The following is a 17,131-nucleotide window of genomic DNA, read 5'->3' as shown; positions in this document are numbered from 1 at the left end:
TCGCTGTCATAAACACAGACACTGACAGACAGAGTGAGAGACACACAGACAGACAGAGAGATAGAGACACTGACAGAGACACACTGGGGGGGGCCGTCCCAGCACGCTTTTGGAGGACTCCCGGTGCTGTAGTCGGTAAGTAGAAAATGTTTTGTTTTATTGATTTTTAATTTTTTTTTATTTTTTATTAATTTTTTTTGATTGATTTATTGATGTATTTATCATTTATTATTGATGATGGCTCTTTATTTGTAAAACTGAAGTGTTTAATGTTTGTAAACTTCCCTTTAAACTCCGCCGCCCCCCCCCCCCCTCCCTCCCCATTCCTTACGCCTGATTTGTAACCTACGCCTGATTTTCTAAGTGTAGACAAGGTTTTTCTGAGCATACAAAAATCTACACTTACTCGATTCTAGTTAGTTTGGAGTATGTTTTCACTGCCTAAACTTTCAAAACGGGCGGAAGTGGCCGGACACGCCCCCTTTAAAAAAAAAAAAAATAAAATCTGTTCCAAACTGAAACTGTTCTAACTGACTAGAACTGGAGCAAACTAAATGCTGAGAATTGCAATTCCTAAGATACTCCATTCTAAACCAGTTGCTCGAAAAAAACAGGAGCAACTCAGGCCGAAACTTGGCCCCATAATCTTTTATGTTTCGATAAGATCGCCTCTCATTCTTCTGAATTCCAATGAGTAGAGGCCCAACCTACTCAACCTTTCTCATAAGTCAACCCCCTCATCCCTGGAATCAACCTAGTGAACCTTCACTGAACTGCCTCCAAAGCAAGTATATCCTTTTGGAAATATGGAAACCAAAACTGCACGCAGTATTCTGGGTGTGGCCTCACCAATACCTTATATAGCTGTAGGAAGACTTCCCTGCTTTTATACTCCATCCCCTTTGCAATAAAGACCACAATACCATTGGTCTTCCTGATCACTGGCTGTACCTGCATACTATCGTTTTGTGTTTCATGCACAAGTACCCCAGGTCCCGCTGTACTGCAGCACTTTGCAATCTTTCTCCATTTCAATAATAACTTGCTCTTTGATTTTTTTTTCAGCCAAAGTGCATGATCTCACACTTTCCAACATTATACTCCATCTGCCAAATTTTTGCCCACTCACTTAGCCAGTCTATATCCTTTTGCAGATTTTTTGTGTCCTTCTCACACATTGCTTTTCCTCCCATCTTTAGCGTCAGCAAACTTGGCTACGTTACACTCAGTCCCTTCTTCCAAGTCGTTAATATAGATTGTAAATAGTTGGAGTCCCAGCACTGATCCCTGTGGCACCCCACTAGGTACTGATTGCCAACCAGAGAATTAACCATTTATCCCGACTCTCTGTTCTCTGTTAGTTAGCCAATCCTCTATCCATGCTAATATATTACCCCCAATCCCGTGAATGTTTATCTTGCACCTTGTCAAATGCCTTCTGGAAGTCCAAATACACCACATCCACTGGTTCCCCTTTATCCACCCTGTTCGTTACATCCTCAAAGAACTGCAGCAAATTTGTTAAACATGACTTCCCTCTCATAAATCCATGCTGACTCTGCCTGACCGAATTTTGCTTTTCCAAATATCCTGCTACTGCTTTAATAATGGACTCCAACATTTTCCTAACCACAGATGTTAGGCTAACTGGTCTATAGTTTCCTGCTTTTTGTCTGACTCCTTTTTGCATCATAATTGGTGGTGTGCCAACAGAGGATGTGCATATTCTGTCTATTGTGTCAGCCTTGGTTCAGTGCTAGCGCTGTCACCTCCTGAGTCAGACTGTCATCTGGTCAAACCCCACTCCAGCGATTTGAGCACGTAATCCCAGGCTGACATTCCAGTGCAGTACTGAAGGAGTGCTACACTGCGGAGGTGCCATCTTTTGTTTGAGACATTAAAACTAAGCCCTTTTTGCCTGTTGAGGTGGATGTAAATGATCGCATAGCAGTATTTAAAGAAGAGCAGCAGAATTCTGCTGGCAAATAATTTCCCTCGATCATCACCACCAAAGCATTTTAACTGGGCATTTATCTCATCGTTGGTTGTGGGACTTTGCTATGCACATTGGCTGCCATGTTTGCTTTCATAACAGTGACTACACTGTCTCTGAAGTACTTTGGGGCATCCTAAGTACATGAAAGGTGCTATTGAAATGCAAGTTCTTTTTATTGTATTTCACACACCCTGTATTGCATTGGTTTTGAACTCACTAGAATCTGGTAAAAATCTATCTATAAATGCACAGTAGATCAGTCACCATCTGATAGAGCAAGAGAGAACTATTGACAGGCTTCCAATCAGTTTGAATGATGGGTCCACCCTAAATATCAACCTATCTTTTCTCAGAGGTTGACTGACGTAATGTGTATTTCTAATATTTTGTTATTTCAGATTTCTAGAATTTTATGATTTTTCTTTTTATCTCCATCTTACTCTACCTTATTCTAGAAACGTAATCAAATTTTCTTCTATACCTAGACTGTTCCTGTAAAAGATAGGAATTCCCAAAGTTAATGAAAACCTGAAAATTGGTATAATATTTTCTCCTCAATTTGAGGTTGCGAGGTTGCAAAGTTGATGGGTTTGGAGTACATGAAGCATCATCTGAATGACCTGATCTTGGGTTCAGGACAAAAGGCTGACTCCCATTTTGACAGACCAGTTACAACCATTTCGAGCAGATAACAAAGTTTTATAATAATAGAATCATAGAAATTTATAGCACAGAAGGAGGCCAATTTGGCCGACAAAGAGCTACCCAGCCTAATCCCACTTTCCAACTTTTGGTCCGTAGCCCTGCAGGTTACGGCATTTCAAGTGCACATCCAAGTACTTTTTAAATGTGGTGAGGGTTTCTGCCTCGACCACCCTTTCAGGCAGTGAGTTCCAGACCCCCACCACCCTCTGGGTGAAGAAATTTCCCCTCGTATCTCCTCTAAACCTCCCCGCAATTACTTTAAATCTATATCCCCTGTTGTTGACCCCTCTGCCAAGGGAAATAGGTCCTCCCTATCCACTCTATCTCGGCCTCTCGTAATTTTATACATCTCAATAAATTCTGTTTTGTCTGTTCACATGAGCAATGCAAGCCCCTTTAGGAAGTATTGTTCTTTCCTACTGATTTGAATGAAGAAGGTCTAGTTTATGTCTGATCTTTTTGGATATTTGTGGTAGTGAAGATAACCCTGAAAAAAAAACCACAATCGGCAATTGAGCCTTGAATAATGGCATTTCTGAGATGGATAACAAACTGATGTGCAGTCATGAACATCTCCAACCCACTATAAGCCTTGTCAGACATCTGGGCTTCATTTCGCTGACAGTCTATTGTTTGTAATGTATACAGCAATGGTTTAAAAAAAATTAAAATATATAAATTGTTTTAGTTATAACTATAAAATAGCAGTGTCAGCTGTGGCTCAGTGGGTACTACCCTTGTCTGAGTCAGAAGACTGTGGCCTCAAGTCTCACTCCAGGGCAGCATAGTGCACAAAATCTAGGCTGAAACTCCCAGTGCAGTACTGAGCGAGTGCTGCACTGTCAGTTGTGCTGTGTTTCAGATGAGACATTAAACCGAGGCCCCATCTGACCTCTCAGGCGATGTAAAAGATCCCATGGCACTATTTGGAAGAAGAGCAGGGGAGTTCTACTAGTGTCCTGGCCAATATTTATCCCTCAATCAACATCCATAAAATAGATTATTTGGCTATTGTCACATTGCTGTTTGTGGGACCTTATTGTGCGCAAAATGGCCGTGCTTCTTAGATTACAACAATGACTGCACTCCAAAAATATTTCATGGGCTGTAAAGTACATTGGGACATCCTGAAGTTGTGCAAATGCTTTCTTCCTTCATGTCAAGCTGGGTGATTATAAAGATGATGAGGCTGTTGGTAACGATCAAAGCAGAGACCCTCTCTTCCAAGGGTGTTAGTGGGCCGCCTCCTGTTCGAGTTCTTTCCCTTTTGTTGTGGGCCAATTTCCTCTGCAAAGATGAAAATGCAACTTTTTAGAGAGATGTCTTTCTGCTGGGTGGGACATATACAGCTGGTCACATTTACAATTGCATTGAATAAATGAAAATATTGCTTACATTAACTACTTGACCAAGGTCCTGCCATTTCTTTTTTATACTGGCTTCCAGATCTCTTGGTGTTCACCACTGCACAGTAATCTTCTGCAACTTGGTTCCAGTATTTCTTCATTTCTTTTGGTGGCACTTTTATGTGACCTCTGCTGGTATCCAGCTCCTGCCATCTGTTCTCAATCACAGTGTCTCGAGTCTCCACTTTTTCTACCAAGAAATTCTTTGTCCTTGGTCCGCATTGCTGTATTGCTGCAGCTGCTCTCTGACACACACCGCACTTTTTCAAATGCTCTCAGACACAGCACTGCTTCTTCATGCAGCTTGCAATTTTTCAAAACACAGCACTCCTTCTGGCACACACACACACACACACACACACACACACACACGTCGCTCTTTAAAAAGGACCGATTGCTAACTCTGAGCTCTACTGCGCATGCGCGGCCATTTCAGCGATGTCACGAACGTCTGTTTTCCCCATGCATGCGCAGAAGGCCCAGCTCCTTTTTCCAGCGCAGACCGCAGGCTCCACCCACTGAGGCGACTGGCCACGCTGCGTGGCTGCAGATTAGAGGCCAAACATCGGGGAAACTTCGGCGTTTTTTTCTGGCACATTTACCTAATTAATTTACCTAATTAAGCGGCGCAACTCAGGCAATACGCCAGAAAACGGGCTCGGGGAAAATTGAGCCCTATATATATATAACGATGAGGAGAACATTTCATGGTAGCGAGGGTCAGAGGACAGGAGTGAAGCTGAATTTGTTTAATTCAGAATATAATTGAGAAATAAATGACTTATTAGGAGATGATATTGAGCGAGGAAGCTATTGAAGTACCAGTATCAATAACTCATTATTCCTCTCTGTCCCATAGGCATCGATTGGGCTGACACCAAGGATATGCAAGGTAATTGCTTTCCTAATAACTTCAATAACTTGGCTCTTATTTATCTCGCATTTAGGCACTGTTGATTCATATCATGTGTTTCATAATTGTTTCTTTTCACAGGGACTGTTTTCCAGGGATGATGACTACCCAGAGAAGCCAGCATCATGCAGAATAGAAGTTAGGTATGAATTAACACCAGTATTTCTTATTAAAATCCCAACCCTGAATTGATAGCACAACAATTTAACTTTCTCGCTCGTGATCTCGTTTCAATTCTTTCTCTCTCATTCTTTTCTCCATCTCACTCTTTTCTCCATTTCTCTCTCTCTCTCCACCTCCGTCTCGCGCTCTCTCTACCTCCCTCTCTCTCTCTCTCTTTCGCCCTCTCTCCGCCTCCCCCCCTCTCGGTACCCGCCTCCCCCCCCCTCTCGCTCTCCGCCTCCCCCCCCCTCTCGCTACCCGCCTCCCCCCCATCTCGCTACCCGCCTCCCCCCCCTCTTGCTACCCGCCTCCCCCCCTCTCGCTATCCGCCTCCCCCCCCCTCGCTACCCGCCTCCCCCCCATCTCGCTACCCGCCTCCCCCCCCCTCGCTCTCCGCCTCCCCCCCCTCGCTCTCCGCCTCCCCCCCTCTCGCTCTCCGCCTCCCCCCCTCTCGCTCTCCGCCTCCCCCCCTCTCGCTCTCCGCCTCCCCCCCTCTCGCTCTCCGCCTCCCCCCCTCTCGCTACCCGCCTCCCCCCCCTCTCGCTACCCGCCTCCCCCCCTCTCGCTACCCGCCTCCCCCTCCTCTCGCTACCCGCCTCCCCCCCCCTCGCTACCCGCCTCCCCCCCCCTCTCGCTACCCGCCTCCCCCCTCTCGCTACCCGCCGCCCCCCCCCCTCGCTACCCGCCTCCCCCCCCTCTCGCTCTCCGCCTCCCCCCCTCTCGCTACCCGCCTCCCCCCTCTCGCTACCCGCCTCCCCCCCTCTCGCTACCCGCCTCCCCCCCTCTCGCTACCCGCCTCACCCCCTCTCGCTACCCGCCTCCCCCTCCTCTCGCTACCCGCCTCCCCCCCCCTCGCTACCCGCCTCCCCCCCCCCTCGCTACCCGCCTCCCCCCCCTCGCTCTCCGCCTCCCCCCCTCTCGCTACCCGCCTCACCCCCTCTCGCTACCCGCCTCACCCCCTCTCGCTACCCGCCTCCCCCCCCCTCGCTCTCCGCCTCCCCCCCTCTCGCTCTCCGCCTCCCCCCCTCTCGCTCTCCGCCTCCCCCCCTCTCGCTCTCCGCCTCCCCCCCTCTCGCTCTCCGCCTCCCCCCCCTCTCGCTCTCCGCCTCCCCCCCTCTCGCTCTCCGCCTCCCCCCCTCTCGCTACCCGCCTCCCCCCCTCTCGCTACCCGCCTCCCCCCCTCTCGCTACCCGCCTCACCCCCTCTCGCTACCCGCCTCACCCCCCTCTCGCTACCCGCCTACCCCCCTCTCGCTACCCGCCTCCCCCCCTCTCGCTCTCCGCCTCCCCCCCTCTCGCTCTCCGCCTCCCCCCCTCTCGCTACCCGCCTCCCCACCCTCTCGCTACCCGCCTCCCCCCCCCCTCGCTCTCCGCCTCCCCCCCCCTCGCTCTCCGCCTCCCCCCCTCTCGCTCTCCGCCTCCCCCCCCCTCGCTCTCCGCCTCCCCCCCTCTCGCTACCCGCCTCCCCCCCCCTCTCGCTACCCGCCTCCCCCCCTCTCGCTACCCGCCTCCCCCCCTCTCGCTACCCGCCTCACCCCCTCTCGCTACCCGCCTCCCCCCCCTCTCGCTACCCGCCTCCCCCCCTCTCGCTACCCGCCTCCCCCCCTCTCGCTACCCGCCTCCCCCCCTCTCGCTACCCGCCTCCCCCCCTCTCGCTACCCGCCTCCCCCTCCTCTCGCTACCCGCCTCCCCCCCTCTCGCTACCCGCCTCCCCCCTCTCGCTACCCGCCTCCCCCCCCTTGCTACCCGCCTCCCCCCCCCTCTCGCTACCCGCCTCCCCCCCCTCTCGCTACCCGCCTCCCCCCCTCTCGCTACCCGCCTCCCCCCCCTCTCGCTACCCGCCGCCTCCCCCCTCTCGCTACCCGCCTCCCCCCCCCCTCTCGCTACCCGCCTCCCCCCCCCCTCGCTACCCGCCTTCCCCCCTCTCGCTACCCGCCTCCCCCTCCTCTCGCTACCCGCCTCCCCCCCCCTCGCTCTCCCGCCTCCCCCCCTCGCTACCCGCTTAGCCCCCCCTCTCGCTCTCCGCCTCCCCCCCTCTCGCTACCCGCCTCCCCCCCTCTCGCTACCCGCCTCCCCCCCCTCTCGCTACCCGCCGCCTCCCCCCTCTCGCTACCCGCCTCCCCCCCCTCTCGCTACCCGCCTCCCCCCCCCCTCGCTACCCGCCTCCCCCTCCTCTCGCTACCGCCTCCCCCCCCTCGCTCTCCGCCTCCCCCCCTCGCTCTCCGCCTCCCCCCCTCTCGCTCTCCGCCTCCCCCCTCTCGCTCTCCGCCTCCCCCCCTCTCGCTCTCCGCCTCCCCCCCTCTCGCTCTCCGCCTCCCCCCCTCTCGCTCTCCGCCTCCCCCCCTCTCGCTCTCCGCCTCCCCCCCTCTCGCTCTCCGCCTCCCCCCCTCTCGCTCTCCGCCTCCCCCCCTCTCGCTCTCCGCCTCCCCCCTCTCGCTCTCCGCCTCCCCCCCTCTCGCTCTCCGCCTCCCCCCCTCTCGCTCTCCGCCTCCCCCCTCTCGCTCTCCGCCTCCCCCCCTCTCGCTCTCCGCCTCCCCCCCTCTCGCTCTCCGCCTCCCCCCTCTCGCTCTCGCCTCCCCCCTCTCGCTACCCGCCTCCCCCCCTCTCGCTACCCGCCTCCCCCCTCTCGCTCTCCGCCTCCCCCCCTCTCGCTACCCGCCTCCCCCCCTCTCGCTACCCGCCTCCCCCCCTCTCGCTACCCGCCTCCCCCCCCTCTCGCTACCCGCCTCCCCCCCTCTCGCTACCCGCCTCCCCCCCTCTCGCTACCCGCCTCCCCCCCTCTCGCTACCCGCCTCCCCCCCTCTCGCTACCCGCCTCCCCCCCTCTCGCTACCCGCCTCCCCCCCTCTCGCTACCCGCCTCCCCCCTCTCGCTACCCGCCTCCCCCCCTCTCGCTACCCGCCTCCCCCCCTCTCGCTACCCGCCTCCCCCCCCTCGCTCTCCGCCTCCCCCCCCCTCGCTCTCCGCCTCCCCCCTCTCGCTCTCCGCCTCCCCCCCTCTCGCTCTCCGCCTCCTCCCCTCTCGCTCTCCGCCTCCCCCCTCGCTCTCCGCCTCTCCCCCCCTCTCTCTCCGCTTCCCCCCCCTCTCTCCGCCTCCCTCCCCACCCCTCTCCCCGCCTCCCTCCCCACCCCTCTACCCACCTCCTCCCCCTCCCCCCCTCTCCCCGCCTCTCCCCCCTTAATAAAACCCCAGCCAATTGGGTTTGGGGGATCCATGATGAGGCAGGTGGTTGAGAGTCTGGTGGATGAACTTGTAATGTGTAGTTGATTGTTAAACCTTTGCTAATAAACCAACAAGTTCTTAATAGCATATTCCCTACTACAGGTGTGAGGCTAACTTGTCTATAGTTCCCTGTTTTCTCTCTCCCTCCTTTCTTGAATACCTTCCAATCCATGGGGGCAGTTCTAGAATCTCGGGAATTCTGGAAGATCAAAACCAATGGATCCACTATCTCTGTAGCTACCTCTTTTGAAACCCTCGGATGTAGGCCATCAGATCGTGAGGATTTTTCAACTTTAAGTCCCATTAATTCCTCCAGTACAATTGTTTTACTAATACTAATACTATTAATATTAATACTAATTTCTTTAATACAGAGAGTGGTTAGAATGTGAAATATGCTACCACATGGAGTGATTGAGGCGAATAGCATAGATGCATTTAAGAGAAAGCTTGATAATACATGAGGAAGTAAGGAATAGAAAGATTTTCTGAAAGGATTAGATGAAATGGAGTGGGAGCAATGCTTCCTGAAAATTTCTTTTGGGTGCGTAACCCATCCAAATCTTCACACATGCCCGGTTATTCCAATTGAAAAGCTGGTGGGCGGTCTGCGCGGGATCTCCAGACCATTGAGAGGCCACGCAGCTTAAAGGGAACATTGAGTGGGAGGAGACTCGATGGAGCATAAACACCAGTATGGACCAGTTGGGTGGCATGGCCTGTTTCCGTGCTGTAAATTCTATGTAAAAGTAGAAGATTTTGGCACTCAACAGATCAGCCGGCAGAAGGGGCCCACCCTACTAATTAACCCATTTTTCGCTCTCGTGCTGACTGACATGCCATGCATTCCCAGAAATTTTTATTTCTATTTTAGATTTCTGGCATTTGTAAATTTAGTGTTTGTTAACTTGTACACTCATAGGAGTCTCTTCCTTTGGCAGCTTTCTGGAAATTTATAATGAGCGTGTTCGAGATCTTCTGAAGCGTTGCGATGGAAACAAACCCTACACCCTTCGTGTGCGAGAACACCCCGAAAAGGGTCCCTATGTGCAAGGTGATCCCACACTCATTTTATCAAATTACATCACTTTCTGACGGCTTTGATTGCAATTTGTGTATAATTCTCCCTGTTTTCACCTGAACGTCAAGATACTAAACCTTTATACTAAACCTGCCTGGAGTATTGTGTCCAATTCTGGGCCCCACACTTGAGGAAGATGTCACGGCCTTAGCGAGGGTGCAGAAGAGTTTTACTAGAATGGTACCAGGGATGAAAGACTTCAGTTAGGTGGCTAGACTGGAGAAGCTGGGGTTGTTCTCCTTAGAACAGAGAAGATTGAGGTGAGATTCGATAGAGGTGTTCAAAATTATGATGGATTTTCATCAAGTAACTAAGGAGAAACTATTTCCAGTGACAGGTGGGTTGGTAACCAGAGGGCAGTAATTTAAGATAATTGGCAAAAGAACCAGAGGTGACATGAGAAAAAAATTTTTACACAGCGAGTTGTGATCTGGAACGCACTGTCTGAAAGGGTGGTGCGAGAGATTCAATAATAACTTCCAAAAGGGAATTGGATAAATACTTGAAGGGGGAAAAAAAATTGCAGGTCTGTGGGAAAAGAGCGGGGGAGTGGGACTAGTTGGATAACTCTTTCAAAGAACTGGCACAGGCACGATGGGCCGAATGGCCTCCTTCTGTGTTGTATTATTCTGTGATTCTATGATACCGAGCTTGCCACTGCACCCAAATGACGGGTAGAATGACAAGGTGATGGTTGCCATTTTGCGAGCAGAGCATTTTTTGTACGTTTGGCACTCGGTTTCACCTTGAAGCTCACTCAGGTCTGGTATGGCAGAGGGATTACACCATGGTGTACCCCGGGGTCAATGCTGGGGCCTTTTTTTTCCTTCTTGGGTTGTATATAAATGTGATCTGGACTTGAGTACAGTGGAGGGCACATTATAAAAATTTATAGATGTTACAAAAATAGGGAGCATGATTTACTGTAAAGACGACTGCAGGTGACTTCAGGAAGACATGGGCTAATAGATTGATTAGCAGGCAGTTAGAATTTTTTAGAGAATGTAGTTAGTAGAGTGGACAAGAGAGAACCAGTGGATGTTGTGTATTTGGACTTCCAAAAGGCTTTTGACAAGGTCCCACACAAGAGATTAGTGTGCAGAATTAAAGCACATGGTATTGGGGGTAATGTATTGACGTGGTGGTATTTCTCCAGCAACTTGAGGTGTCTACTGTACATGGTCCATGTCTCTGAGCCATACAGGAGGGCAGGTATTACTACAGCCCTGTAGACCACAAGCTTGGTGGCAGTTTTGATCCTACAAATCCCCTGGGAGGACAGTCACACCAACATCAGCGTTCTCATTCAGGACAATATTACCAGCATTGAAGCACTGACCACACTCGATCAGCTCCGCTGAACAGGCTACATAGTCCGCATGCCAGACACGAGACTCCCAAAGCAAGTGCTCTACTCGGAGCTCCTTCACGGCAAACGAGCCAAAGGTGGGCAGCGGAAACGCTATACGGACACCCTCAAAGCCTCCCTGATAAAGTGCGACATCCCCACTGACACCTGGGGGTCTATGGCCAAAGACCACCCTAAGTGGAGGAAGTGCATCCGAAAGGGCGCTGAGCATCTCGAGTCTCATCGCCGAGAGTATGCAGAAATCAAGCGCAGGCAGTGGAAGGAGCGTGCTGCAAACCAGTCCCACCCACCCCTTCCCTCAACGACTATCTGCCCCACCTGTGACGGGGACTGTGGCTCTCGTACTGGACTGTTCAGCGACCAAAGAACTCACTTCAGAAGTGGAAGCAAGTCTTCCTCAATTCTGAGGGACTGCCTATGATGATGATGATGATGATTGACGTGGATAGAGAACCGTTGGCAGACAGGAAGCAAAGACGGGTCCTTTTCAGAATGGCAGGCAGTGACTACTGGGGTACCACAAGGTTCAGTGCTGGGGCCCCAGCTGTTTACACTGTACATTAATGATTTAGACGATATAGTATCTCCAAATTTGCGGATGACACTAAGTTGGGTGGCAGTGTGAGCTGCGAGGAGGATGCTATGAGGCTGCAGAGCGACTTGGATAGGTTAGGTGAGTGGGCAAATGCACGGCAGATGAAGTATAATGTGGATAAATGTGAGGTTATCCACTTTGGTGGTAAAAACAGAGACACAGACTATTATCTGAATGGTGACAGATTAGGAAAAGGGGAGGTGCAACGAGACCTGGGTGTCATGGTACATCAGTCATTGAAGGTTGGCATGCAGGTACAGCAGGCGGTTAAGAAAGCAAATGGCATGTTGGCCTTCATAGCGAGGGGATTTGAGTACAGGGGCAGGGAGGTGTTGCTACAGTTGTACAGGGCCCTGGTGAGGCCACACCTGGAGTATTGTGTACAGTTTTGGTCTCCTAACCTGAGGAAGGACATTCTTGCTATTGAGGGAGTGCAGCGAAGGTTCACCAGACTGATTCCTGGGATGGCGGGACTGACCTATCAAGAAAGACTGGATCAACTGGGCTTGTATTCACTGGAGTTCAGAAGAATGAGAGGGGACCTCATAGAAACGTTTAAAATTCTGGTGGGTTTAGACAGGTTAGATGCAGGAAGAATGTTCCCAATGTTGGGGAAGTCCAGAACCAGGGGACACAGTCTAAGGATAAGGGGTAAGCCATTTAGGACCGAGATGAGGAGAAACTTCTTCACCCAGAGAGTGGTGAACCTGTGGAATTCTCTACCACAGAAAGTTGTTGAGGCCAATTCACTAAATATGTTCAAAAAGGAGTGAGATGAAGTCCTTACTTCTAGGGGGATCAAGGGGTATGGGGAGAAAGCAGGAATGGGGTACTGAAGTTGCATGTTCAGCCATGAACTCATTGAATGGCGGTACAGGCTAGAAGGGCCAAATGGCCTACTCCACCTATTTTCTATGTTTCTATGTTTCTAATTAAAGTTTGCAGATGACACTAAGCTGGGTGGCAGTGTGAGCTGTGAGGAGGATGCTAATAAGCTGCAGGGTGACATGGAAACATAGAAACATAGAAAATAGGTGCAGGAGTAGGCCATTCGGCCCTTCTAGCCTGCACCGCCATTCAATGAGTTCATGGCTGAACATGCAACTTCAGTACCCCATTCCTGCTTTCTCACCATACCCCCTGATTCCCCTAGTAGTAAGGACTTCATCTAACTCCTTTTTGAATATATTTAGTGAATTGGCCTCAACAACTTTCTGTGGTAGAGAATTCCACAGGTTCACCACTCTCTGGGTGAAGAAATTCCTCATGGCAGATGCAGTATAATGTAGATAAATGTGAGGTTATCCACTTTGGTGGCAAAAACAGGAAGGCAGAATATTAACTGAATGGTGACAGATTAGGAAAAGGGGAGGTGCAACGAGACCTGGGTGTCATTGTGTATCAGTCATTGAAAGTAGGCATGCAGGTACAGCAGGCGGTGAAGAAGGCAAATGGTATGTTGGCCTTCATAGCAAGAGGATTTGAGTATAGGAGCAGGGAAGTCTTATTGCAGTTGTACAGGGCCTTGGTGAGGCCACACCTGGAATATTGTGTACAGTTTTGGTCTCCTAATCTGAGGAAGGACATTCTTGCTATTGAGGGAATGCAGCGAAGGTTCACCAGACTGATTCCCGGGATGGCAGGACTGAGATATGAAGAAAGACTGGATCAACTAGGCTAATGTTCACTGGAATTTAAAAGAATGAGAGGTGATCTCATAGAAACATATAATATTCTGACGGGATTGGACAGGTTAGATGCAGGAAGAATGTTCCTGATGTTGGGGAAGTCCAGAACCAGGGGTCACAGTCTAAGGATAAGGGGTAAGCCATATAGGACCGAGATGAGGAGAAACTTCTTCGCCCAGAGAGTGGTGAACCTCTGTAGTTGAGGCCAATTCACTAAATATATTCAAAAGGGAATCAGATGTGGCCCTTATGGCTAAAGAGATCAAGGGGTATGGAGAGAAAGCAGGAAAGGGGTACATAGAAACATTGAGCTCAAGTTTCAGCTTTCCCTTAGAACGGCGCAGCCCCGAGCTGGACGCCTGTTATTCGCGCTCGAAAGTGCGCCGAAAAAAACCTCCGATATTCTCCGGCTCCTCGCAGGTCTTCAGCAGCTTGGCGCGCACAGAACAGCGGGGGGCGGAGCCAGACACTCGCGCTGATTCTACAAGCAGTGGGGGGCGGGCCTAATTTAAATAAGGCAGTGTCGTGCTGGCAACCCTGCGCGTGCACATTGGAGCGTGCACGCACGCGCAGTGGGAAATAAACATTGGCACTTGGCCATTTTTAAAGGGACTAGAGGAAAAGTGAAGATTTGTCTCGTGGACCCCTGGAAAGGCTTGTGATTTAATTTTAGTGATTTTTTTGTGAGTGAAGGAGTGCTTTTCGCAGCACTGTTGAATAAATCACCTGCTGAAATCAGTGAGTGCAGCTTTTCACTGCTAAACTTGCAGAACAGGTGCTATCCCGTGGCCAAATGGCCTCAGTCTCCCTAACAGCTCGAAGGCTGCTTGATTGCTGTGTCTTTGACTGCCGTCGAGCCACTGATGCCGCCCTTATCGTGTGGCCGAATGGCCTCCGTCCCCTTCGCAGCTCGAAGGCTGCTTGTTGTTTCTTCGGCTGCTGTCCAGCCACTGACGCCGCCCCTATCCCGTGGCCGAATGGCCTCAGTCCCTTTTGCAGCTCGAAGGCTGCTGCTTGTTTCTTCGGCTGCCGTCCAGCCACTGATGGAAGGAAGGCCTGCCTGAAGCGCCACAGCTCGAAGGCTGCTTGTTGCCGCTGTTGGGCTGCCGTTGAGACACTGACGCCACCCCTGTCTCCAACATGGAAGGCCTGCCTGAAGCACCGCAGCTCGAAGGCTGCCGCTGCTTCACACAGGTAGGAACATGGAATCTTTGCTTTGTTTATACATTTTTATTCAGGTTGGATCTTTATTTGTATAAGTATGACTGCTGAATGATTATTGAATTTAATTACTTCCCTTCACCCCCCCACCCCCCACTCCCCACCCCCCCGTTCCCTACGCCTAATTTATAACCTACGCCTGCTTTGTAAAGTGTAGGCAAGGTTTTTTCGAGCGTACAAAAATCTTCACTTACTCCATTCTAAGTTAGTTTGGGGTAAGTTTTCACTGCCTAAACTTTGAAAACAGGCGTAAGTGGCCGGACACGCCCCCTTTTGAAAAAAAAATTCTGTTCCAAAGTGAAACTGTTCTAACTGACTAGAACTGGAGCAAACTAAATGCCGAGAATTGCAATTTCTAAGATACTCCATTCTTAACCAGTTGCTCCAAAAAAACAGGAGCAACTCAGGCCAAAACTTGGCCCCATAGAAAATAGGTGCAGGAGTAGGCCATTCGGCCCTTCGAGCCTGCACCGCCATTCAATGAGTTCATGGCTGAACATGAAACTTCAGTACCCCATTCCTGCTTTCTCGCCATACCCCTTGATCCCCCTAGTAGTGACTACATCTAACTCCTTTTTGAATATATTTAGTGAATTGACCTCAACAACTTTCTGTGGTAGAGAATTCCACAGGTTCACCACACTCTGGGTGAAGAAGTTTCTCCTCATCTCGGTCCTAAATGGCTTACCCCTTATCCTTAGACTGATCATACTAAAGTTGCATGATCAGCCATGATCATATTGAATGGTGGTGCAGGCTCGAAGGGCTAAATGGCCTACTCCTGCACCTATTTTCTATGTTTCTATATTTTCTATGTTAGATAAAACTTAATTTTGAGAAACATGAGGTGATGTTCTTTTGGGAGGAAGAATAAAGAGAGGAGATAACCACAAAATCGTAAAACTTGAAAAGGAGTAGCTGAGCAGAGATTTGAAAAGGTTCAGATACATGTCTTTAAAAGTGGCAGGGCAAGTTGATGCAGTTAACTTTTTTGAAAAGCATACGGAATCCAAGGTTTTAAAAAGCTTTGAGGTGATGCTGAAACTTTACAGATCATTAGTTAGGCCGCAGTTAGAATATTGTATCCAATTTTGGGTACCTTACCCGTTGAATGACCTTAAAGCCATGGAGAGAATGGAGAAGAGATTCATTGTGATCCCAGGGATGAGAGGCTTTAGTTATGAAGAGAGTTTTGAGAAACTGGGGCTCCTTCCATTAGAACAAAGCAAGTTGTGAGCAGATCTGATGGAGGGGTTTAAAATTATCAGGTGTTTTGACAAAGTAAATAGGGAAACATTACTTCTACTGATTGGTGAGTTAGTAATGAAAGGACATAAATTTAATATCAAAAGAACAAAGGGAGAGGATAAGAAAAATGTTCTTCTGCTGAGTAGAAGCAGATTTTAAAGGGCAAGTGAATGAATATTTGTGAAAGAAAAACTGAAGTATTGGGAAACAGGGAGGGGAATGGGATGAAATGGCAAGCTCACTCAGAGCAGGCATGATGGACGTGATGACCTCCTTCTGTGCTGTAACATTCGATGAACAATTGCTCTCCTAGCAATCGGTGAATTTGCATTTCTTAGTACAAGTATCCAAAATGCATACTGTATTAAAATTGTGTGCCGTTATGTAATATATGTATATAAATGCAAGTTTGTTCTTTCCCCCCGCACACCACGCCCCCCCTCCCCCCCCCTGCGCACCGCCCCCCCTTCCCCCAGCGCCCATCGCCCCTTCCCTCCCCGCGCGCCCCTTCCCTCCCCGCGCGCCCCCTCCCCCCCCCATTGCACCGCGTCTCTTTCCCGTTTTCCCCCTCGCCCCATGGTCACTCCGCCTCCCGATTTCTGTCCAAAATTCAGATTTAATATCAGGCAGCCCAATGGAATCATTCCAAGGAGAGAAGTTTTCAACTCTGGACTGGGAGCTGGGAGACGTGACAAAAGATTTCTCTCAGGAGGTTTGGAGTGCTTGTAACTTGTCATTTTACACCTGCACATGCAGGGGGTTGGTATGCCCCAGCTTTGAATGCCGAGAAGTACACTATTCTCTGGTATCTACAATTGTGGATTTAAAAAAAATTTTACTCCTTTGAGCCAAACTCTGTCCTCATTTTTAGCTCACTGGATCATTGGCTGGTTTGTGAAGTATTTTTACTGTTCCATAGCAGCTTAATACTGAAGATAAACCTCGCAGTGGGAACCCCTTGTATCCTGTTCATCTGATTCAGAGAAGCCTGAGGTTGCAGCAAGACACAGTGTAGCCCTTCATAAGTATTCTTTTACTTTCACCATGTGTTTTGATTTTAGGAGCAGCCAGCCCAGCTGTTAATAGTGGGTAAGAGGATAACTATGTGTCGTACATTTTGGAACGCACGACTGTTTCAGTTTATCGAAGTAGCTCTAACATTTTAGCCTTTCTGCCTTTTGGATTATAGCTGGTTATGATTAGCTGCAGTTTTAGAGCTGTGAAAGTTCTATTAACAGTTCCTTGCACACCCCATACAAACAACATCCTCCAAATGTTAGAATCCCCCACTCCTTTATTTTCTGAGGTTTGTGATGGGGCGGCTTTTCATTTTTGAAACTTCAACGGAAATGTTTTTCATTGCATGTGCCTGTGGCAGTTGGAGAGTGACCTCATCTATGATGCTTACATTGACCCAAGTGTACTAAGGCTGGGCATTTTATTAGAACCGTCCGCATGAGTCAAAATTCCATTTCAGCACGAGTTTACTTGGTTTCAAATCCTACAGCACACGCTCGGTTTCAGGGC

General features: G+C 50.1%; 1 protein-coding gene across 1 annotated transcript in view; it reads left to right on the top strand.

The window, feature by feature from the left end:
- The window catches only part of LOC139256010 (stAR-related lipid transfer protein 9-like), a gene marked incomplete at its 3' end in the record, with an annotated part of 238,609 nt that overhangs the window by 154,869 nt on the left and 66,609 nt on the right, over positions 1 to 17,131 (top strand). Inside the window, exons 5-7 of the mRNA XM_070874078.1 lie at positions 4,967 to 4,999; positions 5,102 to 5,163; positions 9,344 to 9,456. Coding sequence (XP_070730179.1) covers positions 4,967 to 4,999; positions 5,102 to 5,163; positions 9,344 to 9,456 — 208 coding nt within the window. The remainder of the gene's footprint in view (positions 1 to 4,966; positions 5,000 to 5,101; positions 5,164 to 9,343; positions 9,457 to 17,131) is intronic.

The sequence above is a fragment of the Pristiophorus japonicus genome, unplaced genomic scaffold (assembly GCF_044704955.1).
Source record: "Pristiophorus japonicus isolate sPriJap1 unplaced genomic scaffold, sPriJap1.hap1 HAP1_SCAFFOLD_671, whole genome shotgun sequence".
NCBI classification, from domain to species: domain Eukaryota; kingdom Metazoa; phylum Chordata; class Chondrichthyes; family Pristiophoridae; genus Pristiophorus; species Pristiophorus japonicus.
Note: the sequence above shows the minus strand (reverse complement) of the source record. Positions and strands in the feature narration are given on the sequence as shown.